Raw genomic sequence first — 17,477 nt, forward strand, 5'->3', positions numbered from 1 at the left:
TTACACTTCTTATTTATGGCAGACATATTGGTATGTTGGGAAATGCATGTGAATACTGTCACATTTAAAGGCTTTTTGGAGGCATGATGCACGTCTACAATACTGTACAAGCTCTTTAAAAGACCCAAATTAATTAAAAAAAAGCAATCATTTATATTTACGATTAATTCATTAGGTTGCCAATTAGCACCCAAGACTGAAATCAGTACTGGACACCCTGTTCCTGAATTATGAACACCAGTGATATTAGTTAGGCTCTTCTACTATATATTTGAGTCTTACCTTCTTATAGTTCATATGCTAAAAACTTTTGAGAATTTGATGATCACTTTTTTTAGCTAAAGTGTCCATCGTGATATCCGGTTTATTACCTTCTTGTTTGGGGCGGAGGGATCACTCCTGTCTGTTACGTCCTCCACAGAATGTGTTTGGGCGTCTGAGAGCTCCTCTGAGGTTCTAGGCCCTGATCCTTCGTCCTGAGTGGATATGAGAGAAAGGCCCTGCAGTCTATCACTCATCTCTACAGTTTCTTCGTCGTTTTGTGAGTCCTGAAACGTACGCACGAGTTCAAGGACGTTAGTGCACGTTGTGGTGGATGTATCCCCCTTTAAAACAGTGACAATTTTTTGTCATTTGCCAAACTGAAGAGAATTACATTTTTTCTAAATCTAGAATATAAAATTCAAGACCTCATTTTCACAGGGGAAGAGAGTGATTGAGTCCTCTTACCGAAATTCAAGGGTTATCTAGCAGCTCACTGGCTGTAACACGGTGAGCCGGATCAACTTTTAACAGACATCGCGATACATTTTTAGCTATAAGACAGAACACAAAAATGTTACGGGCAGTTCCATGCAAATGTCAGCCTTACCATTGGAAAAAATATATTTTTACTCGGGTATCTCAGATATCAATATTTGGTGGTGTAAATACCCATGCAAGGTCTCTAAAAATTCTTAAAGCAATTTTTCATAGTTAGGTAAGCACAGTTTTTTTTAATTCTTACAGCCATAACAGAGATATGTCAACTTCATAATGTTGTTTTCTTCAAATATGCACACATTACATATATATACATATATATAATACCTCTAGTTTGCATTTTTTTCAATTCCTACACAGTATGCTTTCTCCCAAAAACTAGTAATTTTTTGTCACATCCATAGGGTGTGTACACTCACCTAAAGGATTATTAGGAACATCATCATTAATGCAATTATCTAATCAACCAATCACATGGCAGTTGCTTCAATGCATTTAGGGGTGTGGTCCTGGTCAAAACAATCTCCTGAACTCCAAACTTAATGTCAGAATGGGAAAGAAAGGGGACTTAAGCAATTTTGAGCGTGACATGGTTGTTGGTGCCATACGGGCTGGTCTGAGTAATTCTGCTCAGTTACTGGGATTTTCACGCACAACCATGGTGTGAATGGTGTAAAAAGGGAAAAACATCCAGTATGCAGTCCTGTGAGCGAAAATGCCTTGTTAATGCTAGAGGTCAGAGAAGAATGGGATGACTGGTTCAAGCTGATAGAAGAGCAACTTTGACTGAAATAACCACTCGTTACAACCGAGGTATGCAGCAAAGCATTTGTGAAGCCAGAACACGCACCACCCCACCGGGTACCACTCATCTCCACTACAAATAGGAAAAAGAGGCTAGAATTTGCACAAGCTCACCAAAATTGGAGAGTGGAAGACTGGAGAAATGTTGCCTGGTCTGATGAGTCTCGATTTCTGTTGAGACATTCAGATGGTAGAGTCAGAATTTGGTGTAAACAGAATGAGAACATGGATTCATCATGCCTTGTTACCACTGTGCAGGCTGCTGGTGGTGGTGTGATGGTGTGGGGGATGTTTTCTTGGCACACTTTAGGCCCCTTAGTGCCAATTGGCCATCGTTTAAATGCCACGGCCTACCCAAGCATTGTTTCTGACCATGTCCATCCCTTTATTACCACCATGTACTCATCCTCTGATGGCTACTTCCAGCAGGATAATGCACCATGGGGCAAAGCTTGAATCATTTCAAATTGGTTTCTTGAACATAACAATGAGTTCACTGTACTAAAATGGCCCCCACAGTCACCAGATCTTAACCCAATAGAGCATCTTTGGGATGTGGTGGAACGGGAGCTTCGTGCTTGGATGTGCATCCCACAAATCTCCATCAACTGCAAGATGCTATCCTATCAATATGTGACAACATTTCTAATAAAGCAATAAGCCCCAAGAAGCAGTGGGCCACCAGTGCACTCTACAACGGCCAAGGGGCGTTGCTAGGCACGACGCGAAGCGGAGTGCCTAAAACCCCCTTAGCCGTTATAAAATGCACTGGCAACCCACTGCTTCGCGGGGCTTATTGCGTTTATAAAACGGTTGCTTCAAATTATGTATAGCAGGATTTCATATAATAAAACACAGCAAATACGTTGTAATTATATTAGTACAGATATTAGTCTTCCGCCAAACAAAGTAGTTCCTCAGACTCAAGTGTGTCTGCAACAGAGCGGTTCCCAAGCAAAACAGACGGAGCAAAGACACAATGAAAATATGATTCATTAAGACTGTGGTGTTTATTTTCATAAATCAACATTCATCTAATTTATACATTAACATTTATACCGTGCAACTGTTGACGTGTGGATCAAATATGCTTGGAAGCATGCTTAACACTTTCCCTGCCAGCGTTTTTTAAAAGAGTTGCCACCCAGCTTTAGTTAAACATTAATGCCTTCCAGAAAAATGTTCTTCTTTAGATATATAAACATACAATATATCAAATGAAAGAACAGACCCTCTGCTTTCAAACAACAAAATAAAAAACGTTTCACCCTACCTTCAATTGTTCTTTTATCCTCTCAAATTTTGAGCAAAATGTTGGGAAAATTCCATTTCTGTGAATGACTTTTGTTAGAGATCCGATTCAGATCGCTGATCAAAAAATACACTTGAGTTTTAAAGTGTTGAGTGAAAGCATCAGTGTTTATGTTGTGTAAGATCAGTGATCGCCACCCAGTGGATGATATACGGTACAACTACTCCTCACGGAAGCATTAACAAGAAAACTCAACAATATTTATTGACACTTATCTGGATATCGCCATTAATTGTTCAATTGTTGAGGATTATAATTAATACAATATAATATAATTAGCCCACCCAATAAATCAAAATTGACAACAAAATCCGACATTTTGACAGTTATTTTCTACAGTACACAACAACAGTGGCGCAGTGATACAAGCTATGTAATACGGTTTAAGCCGTGGGTTTACCGGTGAGTTTTATCACAGCTGAGAACGCGTTTCAACCAATCAGAATGAAGAACCAGAACTGGCCGTTTTATAAAGAATGTTTCAGCACCTTGTTGAATCAATGCCATGTAGAATTAAGGCAGTTCTGATGGCGAAAGGGAGTCAAACACAGTATTAGTATGGTGTTCCTAATAATCCTTTAGGTGAGTGTATATTTCCCTCAAAGATGTATTGACTGATATTTTTCTGATGTTTAGACTTTATCATCAGGGGTTTAGGAAAATATAAACAGATATCAGAGACAACTCTAACCTGCATCACTAATGGTGCGCCACACAGGGTCAGTGAAAGTGAGCTCTCCCTTCATGATCATCTCGGAAAGTTTCTCCTCAGAGCTGGCTATAAAAGGAGGCTCTCCACATAGCCTGCCAAAAAGAAACACTACTGCAGTTAACCACTGGACAACCAACAGAGCGGCTATTTGTGTGTGTGAACCGTGCAAAGTGTGTGTTAATGGAAACAGAAGAGCTTTAAGTGTCTGATTGCATGTTAATCATTGTGTGTGTGCGAGTATGAGAATGAAAAGAACAAACCTTTGGACCCGAGAGCCTCAACTGATGCGTGAAGTTTTGTTTCAATTCACCATACGAGACAACACGATGTATCCAAACAGCGTCTTTATTTAATACATCAGTGCGTCAAGTTGCGACACCCCACAGCACCGTGAAAACTATGCAAAAGATAAATTCATATTCAAACATCAAATTGCATAAATAGACATCACAAACATTACACAAACATTCATTGATATGTTCATTTCATTAATCGATCAACATACCTTGCTACGCTCTCCAAGGAGTGCAAACCAGATATCATAATCCTGTCGTCAACATTAACCGTGCATCCAATTTCATTCACATGATACGAAGTGTAAAAAATACACATTAAAATAGCAACTCAAACAACTGGCGTCTAGCATATATGTCCACCTGCCATCTCATCATGATTACTTGTGCACCTGTTCCCTACGGTGCCTGAAGAGGACAATTTCAACACAAATATCAGTGAGCTTCCGTTTGCAATTCACATACACCAAGTACAAAGACATAAATTTGTATTGTGAATCAAGTTACAAAATTAATTACACAAATGTATTTAATAATTCATGACTTAATTCATACTTGCATAAAATACATAAATACAGTATTTTAAGTGGTCCCTTACACTCCCACCAATCATGACATGATTAAAACCAACCTCATAAGATCATACATGATTTCAATCTTAAGGGCCGTAAACCAACATATGCAAGTAAGTATAAAATTATATTAATATGATTAGGTCAAACATACATATACAAATGTGTTTATTTCCTGTCATTTTCACTAAACTCGTCTTTCACTTTTAAGCAGAAGCACTAACTTTTTGAACTGGTCTTTCTATAACTGAAGATTTAAATTGAACATCATGCTTTCCTATTGATTTCCGTTCACTAACTCGCACTTTCACTCTTCGTACCAATCCATCACTGTCCACAGTTGTTTCCAATATTCGTCCCAGTTGCCACTGATTTCTTGGAAGGAGATCTTCTTTTATCAAAACTACATCATCCACTTGAAGATTACGTCGTATCTTATGCCACTTCTGTCGCAGGGTTAGGTTTGAAAGATACTCTCTCTTCCACCGGCTCCAGAATTGTTCAATCAGATATTGAATACGACGCTAGCGCTTGGTACCATACATGTCCTCTCTTACAAATTCCCTGGAGGAGGAAGAGCAATCTTTGATTTCATCTGAATCAAATGATTTGGTGTTAAGGGCTCAAGAGAATTGGGATCATTTATTCCGTCAACTGTTAAAGGACGACTGTTTACAATGGACATAGCCTCATAAAAGAGTGTTCTGAGACAAGCATCATCAAGTCTTCCCATACTTTGAGCCAAAGTAACATTCAATACATTTCGGATGGTACTCATTTGGCGCTCCCAAACACCGCCAGAGTTGAAAACAAACTCACATTGCTTTTCAGCCATGAATGTCCGAAAGGCATGGTCATCACATTGTTTAAGTGCTTTCCTCAATTCATTTTTGGCTCAAATGAAATGTGTGCCTTGATCACAATAGAGTTTACACACAGCTCCTCTCAGGCTAATCAAGCACCGCAGGGCATTAATGAATGAGTCTGTAGAAAGATCTTCCAACATTTCCAGGTGGACAGCTCGGGAGTAAAAGCATGTGAATATTAGGCCATATCTCTTGTACTCTTTACAATTCTTTTTAACAGTAAAAGGTCCAAAACAATCCATTCCACAATACGTAAACGGAGCGGATGCTTCCACTTGCTCCTTAGGAAGCTCCGCCATACGTTGTTCTTCAACTGGACGTCTCACTCTTCTGCATTGCACACAGCTGTTTATTAACTTGGCAACCAACTTGCTACAGCCAATAATCCAAAATCCATTTACTCTAAGCTCCATCTGAGTTTGACCTTTACCTTGATGGCATATTTGAGAATGGTAATGTAGCAAAATAAGTTGAGTGATAGGACTGTCCTTCGGCAGAATGAATGGGTACTTAAATTCTTCACTGAGAGATGAATACCCAAGTCTTCCTCCAACGCAAAGTATACCCTCTCTCAAAATTGGATCAAGATTGAAGAGTGGACTAGAACAAGGGAGACTTTCTTCAGCTTGAAGCATCTTCATCTCTTGACTAAATGGCCGCTGTTGAACAAGCTTTATTACCACCTTGGCAGCATTCTCACGCTCTTTGGCAGTTACAACATCAGGACTCTTTTCTTTAAACCCCAATCTATTCATTCATGTGACTACTTTAAGAAGAGTTTTTCCAAGATGAAAATCTAGACAGACAATCAAGCATTTCTGTACCGTCATCACTTCTTATAACAAGAGCCGTAGCAGCTTTAACCTCTGGATCACCAACCAGTAGGTCAATTGTTGGAAAGAATTCCTCAGAAACTTCTGCCTTCCACAAGAATTCGGGACCCGAAAGCCAATTTGTTGACAGGATCTCAGAAGCACAAAGTCCCCTAGAGGCATAATCCGCTGGATTTTTTTATGTATCAACATAATGCCACTGGTTTAAATCAGTACAGGGTTTCCGCGGGGTTGTAAAAGGTAGTAAATTAAATTATGCCAAATTAAGGCCAGTAAAAAGAAGTAAAAAGTAGTAAGCGTCATCTGTCGAGGTAGTAAATTTTCGATTGCTTTTTGTAACGTTATGATGCCTGGAAATTAGTTCAAATCACCTGCATATCTGGGCAAATAATCAAAGATCTTTCGTCTCTGGGATGTGATCAAAGCCTGGATTGGAGCCGAATCACGTTCCTCTCTCCGCTGTAAGCGTTCTGTAATCACTACGGACCGGATCCACTCCGGGTTTTCTGACTTTATCACGTTAACCTGAGGTAAAAGTTTATTTCAGCTAGCATGGTCAAACTTATAATGCAGGAAGGCTCCGATGTTTTGAAGATTGATAAAGGTGTAAAAGACGATTGACTTGGCTTAGCGAATAGATGAAGATTGGCAAGCATTTCAGTTCGTGGGCTAAGAAAACCAAACAGGTAACTTGCTTGTCTTCTTTGCACAGTATGACTAACGTAAGGGGTCCTGTATTTTGGGGGTAAATGATTTCTCACGTTACTGATCATCCGCGGCACGCTTTTTAATGCTATGCTGATATAGCCAGTGGCTGGTAAAACGGGTTTGTTTAACTCGTGGGTAAACTTCATGTGGCGCCACAACAACCAAAAGGCAGATGACATCCAAATCCCTTGAGAGCGATTGACGAGGAATCATAAGAGGAGACTGCTTCCGAAATGCTCTCGCGCGACTTTGATGTCATCCACCTGTCGGTTCTTGCAGTTGCATTTGCGTGTGGTCAAAAAAACGTAACATTTGTACATATATTTAAGCACAGCAGTTTAAAAACAAGTGATTTTAAGCCATTCAAACACAAACAACAGTGCGTCCGCTGTTTCTGTGTCAGAGGAGCACGCTAGCCGTGCATTCGTTTCTCATTGAGCTTGTGTAAATATCCTCATATAAACACGACCATTTAGGTCTTAAGAGAAAGTAAACAGCAGAAACATTGCGCATAAACTAGCACATCAGCGCTGCCTCTATTGTAACATAATAATTTGTTGATAAAGTACAGTCATTAAATTAACAACTGTCACTATGGTTACAGACATCCTGTGCGAATTGTACACGAGTTTGACTCGAGTTACTCGTTCAGGGTTTATATTCATACATATAACCTTACTGTATTAGAGCTCTAACTGTAAGCTGTTGTGTGAACAGAACAGACCCTGGATTATTTGTTTATGTGTACTGAATAATATGATATGAAAAAGTTGTATTTGTTCACATTCGTAAATGCATTATATAACATAAACAAACAATGAAAAATATAGAGTATATAATCATTAATTAATTCTTGTTTATGTCATTACAGTAATTGACGGTGGTTCATGGTGCATTCACTAATGTTAACAGTTTCAACTTTGATTAAAAAATGATTAGTAAATGCTAAAATAAATGCATTTACAATTAATAAATAATTAATAAAAGATTAATTTAAGGTGGTGATATTCATGGTTTCTTTTTATACAGTATAGTGAGTTATTTAGCTGTTTCGCCTTAATCTGAAATGCCCTGCAAACTACAGCTACCTACAGTATATGCCACATGAGACTTCAATATGGAATTTATGGCAAAAAAAAATCTCCCCTTAAAATGCTATTGGTCTCGCCTACATAAAGTGTTAGGTAAAGGAATATGACTTGGCCTGAAAAATATTTCAGTCAGAAGAATTTTTTTCACTTTAATTCTTTTTTATATGTTATATATGTCAAAATCTGTGTAAATAATAGAAAGGTTGCTGATTAACACTTGCAATTCAGTGTCGTGATGGTTTTAAAAAATATTCTGAAGGTAGTAAAAAGTAGTACATTTAACTCAAGGATTTCTGTATAAACCCTGGTAATAATCTTTTCCTACAAGCTATTTCGAGCAAAAAACTTTTGAAACATGCTTTATGGAACTCATACACCTATTTAACTTGTGGAAAAGCAGTCATAAGATGGGCACTTTAAGCATGAGAAAAATTTGATTGATGTTTAACTTTTAATTGCTCAGTCCTGCAGACGTCTATATGACAGCATGCGTTTACCTGCACGTAAAGGTCCATGGCAGTGTCAATATCATCTTTGAGTACAGCGAGGCTGGCCAAGTTTTTATAGGTGGAATATTTTAACATCAGTCCAGGATGCTTGAGTCCAACTTTCTCATCTTCAGATGCCACTGCCTGATGTTATCAAAAATAGAAATATAATGATAGCATTAAAACTGCAAGCAGTGATGGAAGGGCCCTCGCACACCTGACACCGCCACGCCGTGGCATGAGAAGAATTTAAAGGGAACAGTAGTAAATAGGCATTTAAGCATGTAAACATAGGTGAACCATTTAAAAGTGTAGTATAATGTGCCACATTTCCTGTTGCTAATTACAAATGACAGCGAGGTAGCATCGTGTAAGATAGCATGAGAGAGAGAGTGAGTGAGCGAGTGTGTGTGTGTGTGAGTGTATGTGTGTGTATGAGTGACTACATGTAAATATTGGCACGTATATGTGTTCTGTCCAGGACTCTTATCAATCATGTGAAGTTTGGGACAAATCTGACATTGCATTATCATTGTAAACATGTTACTTCCTGTTACCAGCTGGTGGCGCTATGACCGTAACTGACTATTGGCATCATAAGTGACTATCAGTGATGGGAGTAACGCGTTACTGTAACTCCACTATTTTTTTAAATCAAGTAACGCAATTACAATTACTGAAATTTAAATGAGTTCGTTACGCGCGTTACTCTATTTTGTAAAAAATAGACAAGACATATCTGACGTCGCAGGACTGTAGTTGGCGGCGCAATGATTCATTACACTTCATCATAGCTGACAGTGCATATAGAATGAACATGAAAAATCTAAACGGGACAACATACCTTTGTTTAAAAATTGTGCGCAAGTCATAATCCATCCGGTCTCATGATTGTAAATTATCTTCACCAAGCAATCGCAGTATGACATCAACTTGCATTTGTAGTCCACAAAAGTAATAAATCTAAGAAATGATCATATATTCTTAGATGTTTACATCGGCTTCATGGAAGAGAACGATCCGCGATTGTTGTTTCCACTAAAATATTCACACTGCGGTGTACACCCGTGTTAAAACTCCATAGTATGTGTGAGCTCGCTTTTAGTTTTAGTTTCAGTCTCTCCGTATCCGAACAAAAAATCCACTCGCTCTGTGTCCATCTGACAAAACAATCCACTCGCTCTGTGTCCGTCCGACAAAACAATCCACGTAGCCTACTCCGTTTTCTGAGTAAATATCTTCCTTTAATCCTGTGTATCATTTAAATCCAACAGAAAACAAACAATATATGACCAAAGAGCGCAGTCCCTGTGGCAAGCTTCACAAGCTGTGTTCCAATTCAAGTGCTGCACCCTACTAAGCATGCAATAAAAGGTGAGCACTTGCCCATTCAAGGCGCTCAGAAGTTCGCGAAGAGAACTGAAATGAGACGGTCTAACCTTCGGAGGACCCATAATTTGCCTCATCTGCTGCACATGCATCGTGCCTGTCAGCAGGACACAGCGGAGACGTTTCTAACTTATTAAAATAAATATGAAATCAGAAAAATTATAATTTATTTTAGAAAATTTGACATGTTGACACAATTGTCTAAAAATTTTTAAAGAGACACTACACAATTTTAACACATTTTATATTTTTGTAAACATGCAGAATATTTGTCTAAATGGTCTAAATGATATACATAAATAAACTAAGTTTAAATATTAAGATAATTTCTAACAAAAATATTCAAAGGTTGAATCTAAAGCAAAATAGGCTCCTACAGTATGTGATATATTAGAGTCTTACGTGTAAAATAGCCCATCCATATCATTTTACTGTTTGACTGTTCAGTACTGTTCATATTTACATTTAAAAAGCAGACATAAAAGTAACTTAAAAGTTACTTTTCTAAGTAACTAATTACTTTTGATATACAGTAACCGGTAGAGTAATTCAGTTACTTTTAAAAGAAATAATTAGTAACTGTAACTAATTACTAATTTTTTAGTAACTTGCCCAACACTGGTGACTATTGACATGTAGATGTGTTCAGTCCAGGACTCTTATTAATCATGTGAAGTTAGGGAAAGATCGGACATTGCATAATCATTGTAAACATGTCACTTCCTGTTGTCAGCTGGTGGCGCTATAACCATAAGTGACTAATGACATGTAGATGTGTTCACTCCAGTACTCTTATTAATCATGTGAAGTTTGGGACAGATCAGACATTGGATAATCATTGTAAACATGTCACTTCCTGTTGTCAGCTGGTGGCGCTATAACCATAAGTGACTATTGACATGTAGATGTGTTCAGTCCAGGACTCTTATTAATCATGTGAAGTTTGGGACAGATCAGACATTGGATAATCATTGTAAACATGTCACTTCCTGTTGCCAGCTGGTGGCCCTATAACCATAAGTGACTATTGACATGTAGATGTGTTCAGTCCAGGACTCTTATTAATCATGTGAAGTTTGGGACAGATCAGACATTGGATAATCATTGTAAACATGTCACTTCCTGTTGCCAGCTGGTGGCGCTATAACCATAAGTGACTATTGACATGTAGGTGTGTGCAGTCCATGACACATATTGAACAGGTGCAGTTTGGGACAGATCAGACATTGGATAATCATTGTAAACATGTCACTTCCTGTTGCCAGCTGGTGGCGCTATAACCATAAGTGACTAATGACATGTAGATGTGTTCACTCCAGGACTCTTATTAATCATGTGAAGTTTGGGACAGATCAGACATTGGATAATCATTGTAAACATGTCACTTCCTGTTGCCAGCTGGTGGCGCTATAACCATAAGTGACTATTGACATGTAGATGTGTTCAGTCCAGGACTCTTATTAATCATGTGAAGTTTGGGACAGATCAGACATTGGATAATCATTGTAAACATGTCACTTCCTGTTGCCAGCTGGTGGCGCTATAACCATAAGTGACTATTGACATGTAGATGTGTTCAGGTCATGACTCTTAGCAATCATGTGAAGTTTGGGACAGATCGGACACTGTATGCCTGAGTTCCAGCAACCTGTTTCATAGCGAAACATCAAACTCTGGCTGGCCGAAATAGACACAAATTTTGGTTTACGGCTTCGCTCCAAGAGACTTTTTTGTAGGTCTTGTCATGCTACAGACGCGTACCGAATTTCGTAATTGTACGTCAAACACAGTCCGAGGGCTGCTTCGTTGAAAATTTGTAGGTGGCGCTATAGAGCCATTTTCTCACGCCTAATTCTAAAGCATACACCACATGTAAATTTTCATCACTCTTGACATCTGTGCAAAATTTCATGAGTTTTCGAGTATGTTTAGGCCCTCTAAAGTCCCGCTGAAGTCGGAGAAAAAGAAAAAAAATAATAATAACTCCTTGAAGAACAATAGGGTCCTCACACCCCGGTGTGCTCGGGCCCTAATGATGTCATATACAACAGAGTTATTGCTGCTATGTTTGATTTAAGTGCTACAGTAGACAGAATGAGTTTCTGTACATAAGTTTGTTCCTCAAAGACAGCACTTTGAAATACTAGTCCTATACACATGTGTGACCCTGTCATAAGGGTCAATTTTTTGAAATTGAGATGTATACGTCATCTGAAAGCTGAATTGAGCTTTCCAATGACGTATGGTTTTAAGATAAGACAACATTTGGCTGAGATACAACAATTTGAAAACCTGGAATCTAAAGGTGCAAAAAAATCTTTGAGAAAACCGCATTTAAAGATGTCCAAATGAGCTCCCTAGCAACCCTATTACTAACACTAAATACATTTTTGATATATTTATGATAAGACATTTACAATTATCTTCATGAAACATGATCTGTACATAATATCCTAATGATTTTTGCTATAAAAATATATAATTTTGACCCAAACAATGTATTTATGGCTGTTGCTACAAATATACATGTGCATATATCTGCTTTCGTGGTCTAGGATTGCATATTTCCTACATGTAGATAAACCTGATGATAATTCCTCATGACAATAAGAAAGCATGACAACTCAATTCTTTATGAAGTGTTTATATGACTATATGTGACCTGTGCTGGCAAAATGAGCAAATTTTCAAAAAGGAGTTATTTTAATTTTGAAAAACACCTATTTGAATTACATTTTGAGTTAAAAGATTTCTGAAGGTTCACAACAAAATCTACATGCAACAACATGCATTTCTGAAAATAAATAGGAAAAAAATTGATCTGGCAAACACAAAGTCAAAAGCAATACTATAAGTGAAAACATGTGTTCAACTTTTTTAAATTTTTTTGTTGTTTGATTGACATTGAGACCGACCGCTTTAAGGTCTACTGTAATGCTAATATATTTAATTTTTCCCCAACAGTTAATCGACCATTTACTTAAGACATAACAGATTATATCTGCATGAATTCTTGTCAAAATAGATATTTAGATATCAAAATAGATATTTTTTTTAGAGCTGCCTAATGATTAATCGCAACTAATCGTTTGCAGAATAAAAGTTCATAATAAATGTGTAATAATTATGTATATAAATGCACACACATGCATGTATATACACTCACCTAAAGGATTATTAGGAACACCTGTTGAATTTCTCATTAATGCAAATTTTGACCATGTCCTTCCTTTTATGACCACCATGTACTCATCCTCTGATGGTTACTTCCAGCAGGATAATGCACCATGTCACAAAGCTCAAATCATTTCAAATTGGTTTCTTGAACATGACTTTAATAAAATTGACATTTATACTTTCGTTTCTCTGCAGCTCAAAATAAGATGGGTGTGCATTCCGACTCATTTTGCCAGCATGGGTAACATATTCAATAGATGTTTAGTGTTTCATGTGATCACATAAATACTGAAATGTTTGATAGTACCTCTTTGAGCAGAGGGGTCTTGAGAAGCTCATGGTAGGCTTTGGCAGATTCATCAAACTTGTCATGTTTCTGCAGGTCAAGAGCTTTATTATAAAGGGCAAAAGCTTCTGCCTCCTGTCAGACAGAAAGAGAAAAACAATGTTCACAAATTTAATGCCAGCAGTAAAAACAAAACAAAATACTATTTACAACCACTGTTATTTAATTCATCAATAATCAAAAAGCTTTTGTGTCCAACTGGAATTAAATAGTTATCTGATTGTAATTTATAAGCTCAGACCAGAAAAAGACAGATTACGATGTGTGTCACAGATCAGTGTAAGAAGAAATGCTTTTTGTTTTTTTAAGACACCTTGGATAAAAACACCTGCTAAATGGGTGTGATATAAATGTAAATGCAAAATGATCTGTTCACCTGAGCTTCCTTAGTTTGACTTGGTTTAGTGCTTCTGAAGGCTTCTTCATGCTCATCCGCAGCCTGAGACGCGGCATTGAGAGCGGCGATCCGGATCTATGGTGGACAGGAGGACAAACATTAACACAGGATATCAAATCCTTGTGAAGTACACAAACTTTGGCCCGCAGTAAAAATTAAATGTAATCTAAAATGTAACTTTTTTATCTGTGCATCGCTAAAATGTAAACTGAAATTAAATGCAAGGAATTCACTTTTTTTTTAATGCACGTGCATACTTGAAGGTGTATAGCATGCATCACGAAACTCAAATTATAAATGAGGAGAATCAGGGCAACTTTTATTTTAATATAACACAGCAACATTTAATTTCGGCCCACGGCCCTTAGTCAGATTGTATTTTAATCTTTTACGTGATCTTACTCAGTCTTTATGAAAGATATCAAGGTTATATTTTCACAGAATGTTTTTACATTGCGTAGACTGATTTTATGTAGAAAACAATACATCAACAAACATTACTTTAGTTGAGTGTCCACAGACCGGGTCACAAATATATTTAAAGTGCCGAAGAATGTACAACTATTTACCTAGGCATACATGTAGATGAATAATAAAAGCTTTATAACTGGTAATGACATATCATGAGCCTCAAACAAAATGTTTCCTCCTCCTTATGTAAACCTTGTGCACGCAAAAGACAGCTGAAAAACAGGCCAATCTCAACACAAACTGTGACGTTACAGTCGTGATGTATGCTCCAACATTAAATAATACACATTAAATTAATTACAATGTTGTTATAATGATAAAACTGCTGAGTTAGTGCAACTGTACTGCGTTTCCATGAGATAGAAAGGGCTGGTGTAGTGTTTCTTTTGAAAATGTAGGTATGACTCTATTTAGATAGATTCAGATATTCTATTTTGATAAAACATTGTGTTGCTTATGTAGTTTGTGTACCTTTACGAATTATCATAACGATATTCAAAATTACTACATTTACACATCCGAAAACGTGCTGTATCTAATTCTGATTTAAAACTTTTGTTTATGTTCGTTATTTTTGTTATGTTTTACCATGACGTTAACTAGGGGTGCAACGGTTCTCGGTAAAGAATCGTATCGTCCCGTTATCCTCCCACGGTTCGGGGTGCACCGTGTTTGATTCAACCATGCATTTCTAATATAGTTTGGTGAAAAAACAACAAATAAAACCGCTAATGTATGGTTCTGAATAAGCTCTGCGTGTGTTTAGGTGAGAGTACCTGTCCAATCAACTCGAAGTATGCAAATCTGTTGCCAACCTCACGGTTCCTCCTCACGTGTTGATGTTTACCTGTGTGTGGCGCGGACCGTTTAGTATGGCAAGCGAAGGATAAAAGACGCTAATGCGCCGCCAGCTTTATTTAAGTCTACTGCAGCAGCGGCTCAAAAAAACGTGGACAAAACTGTAAAATTTGCGAGTGCCGTATGCTCAGGGCAATACATCTAATATGATGAGTCACACCCTCCCCGTTACACGCCTAACGTTAACTGAGACAGACTTACGTTTTGAAGGTCCATACTGAAATAAACACAAATTACCACTCAGACACATCCATTTCCAATCTCCAAGTAATTGTTTATTCCTCAAAATCTGTTTCTTCTCCTGATACAGGCTCAAACATATGAAGTCTGTTTGCTTTGAGAGCTTCCAACTACTGACAACAGCCAATCAGAGCAGGGCTCAAAATTATTATTTATGACCCTTTCAAATAAGGTAATAACCATTTGATTCTGTATGTTTTTGCACTTAATAAAGCCACAGACCTTCTATGTAGATATCAGAGAACAATTTACCTGATTATTTCAATGCATTCTTTGGCACCTTTAAATTCTGCAGCTGTGTATGTGGCACTAAAACCACTATGTAGCAGCTTTAGAGGTGTGTACATATGTAGTAAGTAATACAATACAACTATATACAACATAATAAAACCATAAAAAGTAAAAAACTTACCATGTTTGTTATTTAGTAAGGATCACTCGCTCTGAACATCAGCATCTGTAATTTCAAAATCAAAATTTAGCACTTTATTATAGTCGTACAGCATGCATACATGAAATCACATGCAAAAAGATATGGGCAATCTAATAAAGTAAAAGTCGGAATACTATTGTATTGTACAATAGTAGTATGCGTACTATAAAACTCTAATACATTTCTATACCCCATACTATGTTTATATAAGCATAACAGTTATTCTTCTAATCACATACGTACCAATAGTACATAACTTACACTGAAAGATGTGCAACAAATAGTACCTATGGGTATATTGAACGATGGTTTATACTTTAGGGTAACGTATGGGCAAAGCAAACTTAGAAGTCACACCCATTTCTTACACATTTCATTCTGTACTAGATAGAAAATGGCAATTTGCACCAATAGATTTAGTATGATTATTTTGTACAGCAAGTGCATACTAGCATCCCTCAACTACTGTGTAACGTTCATTGAGCCCTAATAAATTGCATCAGGCTACAACACACTAACATTAGTTTGATAAAAACAAACACCTAGACACTTCTTTAAGGATTTGATAATGAATTGAAACATTAGCGTTGGTGCAGTAGCGTTGTTTGTCTGTTTATAAACGTCATTCAATAACAACGAGCTAACAGTGCTAGCTGCACAAACACTAAGTTACACAGCTGAGCTTATAGGGCCAATATATAGTGATGGTCGTTTTCGAAGCTCTGCTTCATGAGGCTTCGAAACATTTACGAATCTTTTGTTTCGAATCAGTGGTTCGGAGCTTGTTTCAAACTGGCCCAATGCTGCGTCCGAAACCGCCTACTACATACTATAAAGTACGCGAAAAGCAGTAGGCGAGGCGAGTAGTATGTCCGAATACATAGTATTCGAAAAACAGTATGCGATAAGTACCCGGATGACCTACTACTTCCGGTTAGATTTTGCAGTGTGCATACGATGGACGATACACTATCCCATGATGCCCCGGACGAGGAGTTATCCAACGAAGAAGAAGAGGCACGCGGCTGTTTTCGCGCTGAAATGACACGATGTGATGACGACGTATGTCACGTGATGTAGCAACATGGCGGATGTAGTACGTCCGAATCTCATTCATACTACCAGGATTCATACTATACAGTACCTACTGTTTTAACGCCAAGTAAGTAGGTACTTCATCTAATTCAGTACCTACTATACAGTATGCGGTTTCGGACGCAGCCCAAGTCACGTGATTTTAGCAAACGAGGCTTCATTACGTCATAACTGTTTCGAAACGTTTCGAAAATCCGACGATTCACCACTAGGGGGAGTTGATCACATGACCAGTGTCTAATATGTTTCGGTGAACTCGGGCCAGTTTTATTATAAAAGTTCATAAAACATTTATCCTTCTGACTAATAACACTGCCATTTTGTCTATTTATTGTTTATAGACAGATTTAATGACAAAAATGTGCATAATTAAAAGGGTTGTTAGTTTTAATCATTTGTTTGCCCTAAATTAAACTAAAAACACATAATACACTTTCAACTATGTCTAAATTAAGGGAATGGTCTACTCATTTTCAATATTATTGCCTTGGCTGGGAGCTGTTGAGTCGTCCCTCTGTCATCTGTGTGCGTGCACGTAGGCGCTGTAGGCGCTGGGGCGCGCTGCGACGCTACGATAGCATTTAGCTTAGCCCCATTCATTCAATGGTACCATTTAGAGATAAAGTTAGA

The 17,477-nt window shown here is 37.7% G+C and overlaps 1 protein-coding gene across 2 annotated transcripts; it reads right to left on the reverse strand.

Annotated features, from left to right (window-relative positions):
• Window positions 1-563: 563 nt before the first annotated feature.
• Window positions 564-16,522, reverse strand: LOC129413751 (calcineurin-binding protein cabin-1). 2 transcript variants are annotated; one of them, XM_073867533.1, is made up of 5 exons: window positions 15,732-16,518; window positions 13,730-13,825; window positions 13,315-13,428; window positions 8,451-8,585; window positions 564-815 (listed from the first exon to the last, which is right to left on the reverse strand). In XM_073867533.1, exons 1-5 carry the CDS (start codon window positions 15,732-15,734, stop codon window positions 789-791), a joined length of 375 nt encoding a protein of 124 aa, XP_073723634.1. In that variant the 5' UTR covers window positions 15,735-16,518; the 3' UTR covers window positions 564-788. The 2 variants fall into 2 exon arrangements, with proteins under 2 accessions (XP_073723634.1, XP_073723633.1); XM_073867532.1 differs by lacking the exon at window positions 564-815 and having other exon boundaries at window positions 8,243-8,585; window positions 15,732-16,522.
• Between the last annotated feature and the right edge of the window lie 955 nt (window positions 16,523-17,477).

This window comes from Misgurnus anguillicaudatus, chromosome 5 (assembly GCF_027580225.2).
Source record: "Misgurnus anguillicaudatus chromosome 5, ASM2758022v2, whole genome shotgun sequence".
NCBI lineage: Eukaryota > Metazoa > Chordata > Actinopteri > Cypriniformes > Cobitidae > Misgurnus > Misgurnus anguillicaudatus.

What these genes read in the sequence shown, in the direction of transcription:
- LOC129413751 (XM_073867532.1), bottom strand. An exon ending in GTCAAACTAAGGAAGCTCAG is followed by an intron (nt 13,429 to 13,729) that starts GTGAACAGATCA and finishes TCTGTCTGACAG; the next exon opens with GAGGCAGAAGCTTTTGCCCT. An exon ending in AGACCCCTCTGCTCAAAGAG is followed by an intron (nt 8,586 to 13,314) that starts GTACTATCAAAC and finishes TGATAACATCAG; the next exon opens with GCAGTGGCATCTGAAGATGA.